The following is an 8,741-nucleotide window of genomic DNA, read 5'->3' as shown; positions in this document are numbered from 1 at the left end:
TTTGGGGTGACAAGCAGCTTTCTTAAGACTTTGCTACCACAGCACCAGAGCTGCAGCAGAGGCTCGCTAAGCAGGAAACAGCCCTCCACTTTAGTCCCCTGGAGCACTGCACTTCTGAAGGTTGTAGGAGAGAGAAGTCAAGTCGCTCAAGATGACCACTACAGTCGGTGCTCAGTCTATCTCAGAGGAGCTGCTGAGAACAGTGTTACTTGAGGTTAAGAGTATACTCAACTCTCAGCTGTTGGTTAAGATGACCAGAAGTCTGAAATGAAAACCAGAACATTTTCAGTTCAGCAGTGAATGCGTCATGAAAATATCCAATGTTTTTATGTCTGAAATAAAAAAAAGAAGGATCGGCTCCAGTTTCATGTATTTTGACCATGGTGTGTTTGGTGCTGTAATAAACTATGGTGAAGGCTGACTGATAAAAATGGGTACTAAGTAACTTTGTGAACTGTGTCAGAGAATCATGCTGTAGTGTGCCATGGTGAGTGAAGCTATGGCTGATTATAGAACACTCAATAAAGAAAGTGCTCCGCATGCATGGAAATAAATTAAAATAGTCCTATAAAAGATTTCTATGTCTTGCTTTCCCTTTCATGACATAAAGAAATAAAGTTGCTCAGTAAAAAAGATCTCAGTTTGGCCAGGAAAGACAGGGATACATTTCCACAAAAGATTCATAGGTTGTCTTATCCTCTTACTCACATTAAATTCATATTAACTCATATTCATGTTAGGTATTTTGGCAGTAAAAAGAGACCGATGGCTACAGCCCAACAGCCAGTCCCTAAACACACCTCTGGGCTAGCATCAGCTCTGGAGAGACAGAGACAGCTGCTGTTAGCATGGACAGTATGTCATATATAGATGATTGACAAAGTGATGCAGTTTAAAAATAATGCACTATTTGTAGATCACATGGTACATTCAAGTAGATGCCTATACAAATCAGATAGCTTACCTATCACATGGTGGTATAAATCAAGCCCCAAAACCCCATCCCTACTTTAAATCCCTGGGCTGCCTCATGTCTTGAAAAGATGTTTGTGGCGATGTTGTGGACTCAAGTGACACATGCTAGCTTCTAGTCAAGTTTTATACAGCAATATTTTCTAAAACTAGGTGCGCAAGTGGTAGAAGTGGTGAGTAGACAGTAGCAGCCAGCCCCCTCTGTTGGCCAAAGCAAGCACATCTGCTCTGCTGCTCTCTCAGCTGCTCTGCTAAATCGCAGTGAAAAACGAGGACATTTATGGGGACAGCTCTAGCCAGGGAGACCAAAAATGGGTACTATCCCAACCCCTACTGTTGGGTACATTTCATGCAATGTGAAAGATGCCCTCTCTATCTTCTCCAAATCGCAACTTCTACTCACTCACTCAGATCCTCCTCTTCCATTCATCTCTCTGTACCTTCTGCTCGTCTGACTACCATGGGGTGCAGAGCTTTCAGCCGCTCTGCTCCCAAACTCTGGAACTCCCTCTCACCTGACATCCGTAACATTGACTGTTTTCCTCTTTTCAAATCAAGTCTTAAAACTCACCTGTTCAAATTTGCCTACTCTCTCTGTTGATGTTTTTTTTTTTTTAATATATGTATAACCCTACATTTTGTACAGTGGCCTTGAGTGTCAATTATTATAATATAATATATATATATATAATATATAATACATTTATTATTATTATTATCTAGTTTCCTCCTGGTGAGGCTGTTAGATGTTTTTTTTTATCCCCGGTCATATATCCAAAGTCAGTGGGCCTGAGTTGCCACTAATGGAGTCTATCTAATTACCTCTGCTCAAATTTCATCTAGTACTACCTGCCCGTCCTCTAAGATAGGAAGAGGTGGGATGATGAGTAGCCACCAATAAGCTGAACACTGTAGTGATGGTCATAGACCAGAGGTCTTCCAATCCAAACCTTCCTGTATTTTGTGTAATCAATGGTGGATATGACACTAGGACAGTGGTCTTCAATCAAGTCCTGCACACTACTCTAGAATATCTAATCATGAAGTTCATGATGAGAGTGATAACTCAACTCACCTCCACCATTCTCAAGAAGTTGGACAAGGTGCACAAGAGCTGGAATAATCTGAAACTGTGCAGGGCAGTGAGTCCACAGGAGTAGAGCAGATAAACCATGCATCTCAGTGACATCAACAGTTCAGTTAACTACCAGTGATTACAAAATCAGAAAACAAAGAGACTTTCAAATTCAAAGGCCTCTGTTGTAGAGAATGTTGTCGTCAAGACTGCTAGTGTCCAGTCCAAATCAAGAACAGACTTTTAGTAGCTGAGTCTGAATCAAGACTGAAACCTTTGGTAGTTGTGTCCGAGTCGAGACCAAGACTGTCAGTAGTCGAGTCAAAGTCCAAACAGAGGCTTGTAGTAGTTGAGCCCAAGTCAAGATTGAGGCTTTAATTAGTTACGCATGAGTGAAGACAGAGAATTTTAGTAGTTGAGTCTAAATCAAACCAAGACTTTAGCATACAATCAATTCTGGGTGGAGAAATTTGCAAATAAATGTATCTAGGAATCATCCACCTCTCTGCTCCTGTTGTTCTGTTCTAGTGATTTGTGGGTTTTTTCTAAACTGCTAGAAGGTATCTGATGTGAAAATCACCTTGTGATGTAGCAATTAAATGTGATAAGACTTAAGAGAAAACTGTACAGAAAATACAGAATCTTTCAAATCTTACTTTGTTACTTCCCACCTCTGGTTTCTGGGTCCAGATTTATGAAAGCTTTCCTTAGAGAAAAACTTACGAGATTCAATTCTCAAAAAAAAAAAACAAAATAACTAAGTAAATCAAAAGATGTTCCCAAGTATTCTGATATTCAGATTTCTTCACAGTGGTGTTGACAGGAACCAGGGGCTATGATGCCTACAGCACAAATAGTCATTTCAATTTCTAGCCAAAAAACCAGTGAATGAATCTGTGTCTCTTCAGTTACATGTAATGTTGATGATAATAAGCTAGTGGTAAATCCGAAGAAATAAGCTTTATTTGGAGAGTAATTAGCCTTACAGCACAAAAAAAATGTTTTATGCCAAAAGCTTGACTCAAAAATCTTATAAATAAATGCCTTATTCTAGGCAGCGTATTCATAACCATTTCATGGAATAACTCTGAGAAAGAGCCATTGAACGCTTGGTCATCTGGTTCCTATCATCACAACTGTTAAGTTAAGGGCAGTCGTGGGCTGGAGTAAGACACCTAACCCCCATTTTCTCCCTGGGTGCCGTGGATAGGGGTGCCCACCGCTCTGGGCAAGTGTGCGCGCTGCCCCCTAGTGTGTGTCTATTCACTAGTGTGTATGTGGTGTTTTACTTCACAGATGGGTTAAATGCGGAGGTGGAATTTCCCTGTTTGTGGGATTAATAAAGTATCACTTAATAGTTCTGACTCTCTGTCTTTTGAGAAGGAACAATTCACACCAAACCACTCTGAATTATTTTGTTTAGCTCTTCATATGTTTAACCATGCAGACACGTAAATATCAGTGGAAATCCCTTTTCAGATGCTTTGTGAAAAATAACCTTTTTCTTAAGTATTCTTTTCAAAGCTTTTGTGAATACGGCCCCTGATCTACCATTTTCATAGTATGAACATGTTAAAGTTTCTTATCTAACACGGTCTAGTCTGTCTTCTCATGTTGTTGATGGAGTGAAACTTTGAATGAAATTTTTCTCAAAATCAACTGCAAATTAGTGAATTGGCATTAGTGGTTGTCTCAGCCATCATAACTTAACAAAGACCATCATGCTGGCACAGGAACATTCTGAAGACATCCACAACCCACTCACTCATTTCAGTCTTTCAGTCAGTCACTCCTTCCCTTCTGCTCTTGCACCATGGCTTTATTTCAACTGCCAACTGACAACATTTATCCTTTTCTTTTATTCAGAAGCTGAAGAGAATGACATGGTTTTGAGCACTTTCAGGAACAAAATCTCATCATTCCAGCTACAACAACTCATACTGTAATCATGGCCTGTGTTTATCTTCCTATAGCATAAACAATCTCTGGTACAGGGCCAAATAAAGGTATAGTAATATAACAATGTATAATAATCATATGTAATAACAATGTAATTATATAATAATAACAATAATAATAATAATAATAGGCACCTGAGATAATAAGGTAAGCAAACAAGAAGCAGAATGATAAGAGAAGGTTTGGAGAGAGAAAGAGAGAGAGAGAGAGAGAGAGAATATAAAGAGTTTCATTACAAAGGTCATTATAGACCACTTTCAAGAATTGTATTTTTTATGATATCATATATGTTGTTGGGAGTGGACTTCAAATAAAGGTCAATGATGGTATATTATGATTAATAAATTAATTAATTGACATAGTAACAAGATAAATATATACAAAATTGGGAGGTGGCTGTCCCAAACCCCCACATTTCAACCTGTAATAATACTTAAATCTTTTTGTATTTTTTTCTGTTTTTAAAGATCATTTTGATTTCTTTTAAAGTTGAAAGATTATTATTTAAATTAAAAGAAACTTTATTATTTTATTCTTTATTTATTAAAAAAATGGGAGACCGCATTCCTCATGGCAACATTAGATTCCATTGCTTTGAAGTAAATGTGTCCCAAAGTCTGAAAATCAATGTGTGACATTAAGTACTGTCACTACCGAAACACATATTTTCTGGAAAAAGTATGTTTTTAATGAAAAAATGTATATATTGTTTTGCATGTTTTAGCTCTGCTCAAAATTAGCTAACATTTGGTCAGTTTTCAGTAGTGTTGTGATTGTTTCGGTACTGACAAAATGTAATGCTCGGTCATTTATTTTAATGAAATAAACATGAGTAAGCTGTAAGGTTATTCAAAGCAAAAGGATTTCAGTCTGAAATGAAAAATTAAAGTATACAATTTTTTTGTTCTAATTCTGAATTTGATTTGATTTATTTTAAATGAAAAGAAACTTTATTTTAAAAATGCTATCCCATGTCTTCATATCATTAATGAAACACAAACAGTTTTTGTCCACAGGCAGGACTTAGTTTAGCCACACTCCTGCATTTTAGAGCAGGCAACATTAGATCTTTTTGTTTTGAAGTAATTGGCTCCCAAAGTCATTAAGAATCATTACATTAAGAATCGTCACTACTGAAACACATTTTCTGCAAAATATCCAGAAATGTTTTAATAAAAAGTAGTAAGATTTTGGGTTTCAGTTCTGCTCAAAATCAGCTAATACTTGGTAAAGTTTCTGTAGTGAATAAAGTTAATGTTCAATCATTTATTTTCATTTTAAAAAAACATAAATAAGCTATAGGGTCACTCAAAGCGAAAAGATTTTAGTCTGAAATTAAATTTTTATTTTTTTTTATTCTGAATTTGATTCAGTTCCATAGAATCGCCTATATAAAGCATTTTGGAATGAAACTCTTTGTATGTTCAAGAATGAGAAGTGAAGACATAAAAAATATCATTTGGTATCTTCACCAGCAAATCCGAAAGCACAAGCTTATGCGTTCTACCTTTACTTACTGAGCAGACTTCTTAGATGAAAGTGAGCACGAAACCAAACAAACGAATATTATAGTAGCTCAAAAGGGAAAACACTGGATATCCAACAGTTCAGTTTCAAATAATATGCAAAAGTCCTCTCTCAGGTTCTCTCCACAGATAGGTCTATTTTATGAATATATATAGTTAACTACACTACTACCTATCCTATTAATAATCTTCAGTGTAATTATGTACCTTCCAGCAGGAGCCAGTCCTGGTGTTGATTAATACTCGTTCATGTTTTAGCTCTATAATTTACACTACAAACTACTACAGTCAAGAAAATAGTATTCATCCCTATAAATACTTCCTGCGTACCATTTGTTCAAAATTGAAAACAAGTGCATCTTATTTGGAGCTTTGTTATTCTTTCGTATTTCTTCACCCTCTTCAAGGATCATGTAATAAAGTGAATTCAGAAATCCATTGGTTGACCTTACATGGAAGATGTAGCATGTTTTGTGGTAGTAAACACTTAATGGCCACCAGGGGGCAATCATAGAGCCGTATATAATCCTTTCTCCCTGTGTGCCACAGTAGAGGAGCTATAAAGGGGGCAATGCTGCATTGCAATTGCATTGTGCTGTGAAAATTCTGTTGGAATTTCTATCCATGATGCTCAGTCTAAAAACTAATTCAGTCCACTAAATCTTTTCCCCTCAGTCTATCATGCTTATTCTCCACAAATCCCATACTGTATTACTTACATAATAATATGACACAATAGATAAGATTTAATAATACTAGTGGTAGTAGAATAGCACTATAAGTAATAGCAAGAATAGTAAGAATAGGACCGATATTAATAGCAGAACAGCAGAAGTCATTGCATCATTCAATGCTGCACATGAACCTGTAAACTCAGTCCCAACTGAAAGGGCAGCCCCTGCTACAGATAAAAGTAAACATTTTGAGACGCATCCTGGGCGCCTTTGCATATGAAGGTGACAGCACAAGAAAACACCAAGCATACTGAACGCAGCAACACCAAGGAGCTGAGCATAATGATTCCGAATGGGGCAATTACCAGCCAGCTCTTCTGAGCACTCAATCTGTTGCAAATTAGAGATAAAAGTGAAACCAGGAGCTCACTGGTGGACTCAGTGTGCCAAGGCACAAAGAATAAAACAGTGGCAGAGATCTGGAGACCTGGATATGTCATTTAAATGGCTGGCCCCCCTCTGGAATGGGTCTGCTATGATACATTATATACAGTTTTTAGCAGTTGTGGTTAAATAGGCCTTGTCCGTGGGATTTTGTTTGTCAGTGCTGTTTTTGTCATGGCTACATTCATATATCCCCTTGCTTTCAATACAAACAAGAAATAGGTAATACAAATAATAATGACGAGGATGGGAAACAAGTCCTCGAGATATCAGGGAGGAGAGAAAAATGTTGCTAAAAGGTACAACGATTCATAAGGTTATCAGTCATTATTCAATTATTATTTCATTTGTTTTTAATGTTTTGATTGCTTTGCATCTTTTCTTTTTCTCTCCCCCTACAATGTTACTGTCACGCTAACCTTGGCTCATTCCCCCTGTCGCTTTGTCTAGTTCAGATAATGTGTTGAAATGTCAGTTGCAGTCAATCTCAGGCACAAAGTTAAAAATGAACCCCCCTCCCCCCACTTCCTGCTATGTCTCACATCTTTTTTTGGCCTAACCTTCCTCTCTTTTTCCTTTAGCTTATTTCACCACCCCTCCCCTTTCTTGCCCATGTTTTTTTCACACTTGAGCCTTGAGAAAAGCCCTCCCTTTGCCCTTTCTTTGACCTCCCACCTCCTCTGCTGTGTACTGTATGTGTGCATCAATGTGTGTGTATGTGTGCTGCGCTCCCCTCCATCTAGCAGGGCGAAGCGCTCATCCTCATGTGTGTGTGGTAGTGAGGAGGCGGCACAGCCGATGGGGGCGTGGCCATCGGGAGGGACTGGGGGACGGGGCCTCCGGAATGTGAGGAGTGAAGGGTGTGTGGGTAGGAAGAAGAGGAGGAGGAGCTTGCGGGCTGGAGGTGGTAGCTGGCCGCGGAGGACGGGCCTGACGAGGACGGGGGGTTGGAGGTCAGGCCGCTTTTGGGCCCTGACGGTGGGGAGGTCTGGTTGAGCTGGATGGAGATGTCACTGGACACCTCAGACGCGCTGCGGCCGCGCTGAGGAGGGGGCCAGGACTCAGGGTGCAGGTACTGGCCACTGTAGTCACTGCACTCTGAAAGGCGGGGGCGATAGAGAGCCGGGTGGGGCCGGTACATCTCTTCCTCAGCGTAACGCTTCATGAAGAGGTAGACCGACATCACGCCAGCACCCTGGCGATTGCAAAAGAATAGGAAAAGAACAAGTGAGAGAAGTTGAGAAGAGCAAGATCAGAAAATGTATAAACGTATCATAAATCATTTTCCCCTGTTCATCACCTCCACTTTCATCATTAAAAAAACATGAGTTCTAATAACAGGGCATTTATGTCATGTCTTGTAATATTCTATTCATGCTTCATGTTTCATGTACTCTCACTGCAATACTCAAATGCCTGATACAATCAGTGGGAATCCCTGTGGTGCCAACCAGTCCTCATTGCTGGCTTATAAACTGTGTAACTCTTAGTTCAGTCACACACACACACACACACACACACACACACACACACACCTTCTAAAACTTCTCCTTTTGGGTCATGGGGGTTGCTGGTGGCTATCCAGCGGTCATCGGCCCCGATTACCTCAGTCACCAATTTTTATTCAATCTTTTTTCATCATAAAATTTTTACCCTCAGCAGATAAACTACCTAGATAGACAGCTAACCCAGCCGTGAGACTAATGCAGTTCAGTTCACAGCTCATATTTTTCTCTGATTAAAAACACAATTTACTTGAATACAAGAGAAAGATCACGTCAGCTAGAGAGTCACTGCCAGTCAGTGTGTTTTGTAGATCAGTAGGGCGGGGCTAGTCTCCATAGCAACAGGGATCCAATGAGAGCAGTGCAATGAGTGAACTAACTGCAGTGCACCCATGGGTCAGACAATAGAGAAACACCAAACAGACGAGAACCGAAGGAAAATGAAAACGTATTCTGACTTGGTCAGTAAACTAAACATGATAAGTAACCAGAGCAACGTTCATGAACACAGCTGTGTTTCACTTACAAGCTAAACAATAAGCAAGCTATCCTTACCTATTTTCACAGTGTAGCTGTTAGCTTCGAA

General features: G+C 39.2%; 1 protein-coding gene across 2 annotated transcripts in view; it reads right to left on the bottom strand.

The window, feature by feature from the left end:
* Positions 1–3,840: 3,840 nt before the first annotated feature.
* The window catches only part of cacng7a (calcium channel, voltage-dependent, gamma subunit 7a), a 37,078-nt gene continuing 32,177 nt past the window's right edge, over positions 3,841–8,741 (bottom strand). For both annotated transcript variants that reach the window (XM_017718542.2, XM_017718541.2), the window contains exon 6: positions 3,841–7,845. In XM_017718542.2, coding sequence (XP_017574031.1) covers positions 7,390–7,845 — 456 coding nt within the window. In that variant the 3' untranslated portion in view covers positions 3,841–7,389. The remainder of the gene's footprint in view (positions 7,846–8,741) is intronic.

Source organism: Pygocentrus nattereri, chromosome 1, assembly GCF_015220715.1.
Source record: "Pygocentrus nattereri isolate fPygNat1 chromosome 1, fPygNat1.pri, whole genome shotgun sequence".
Lineage (NCBI taxonomy): Eukaryota > Metazoa > Chordata > Actinopteri > Characiformes > Serrasalmidae > Pygocentrus > Pygocentrus nattereri.
Note: the sequence above shows the minus strand (reverse complement) of the source record. Positions and strands in the feature narration are given on the sequence as shown.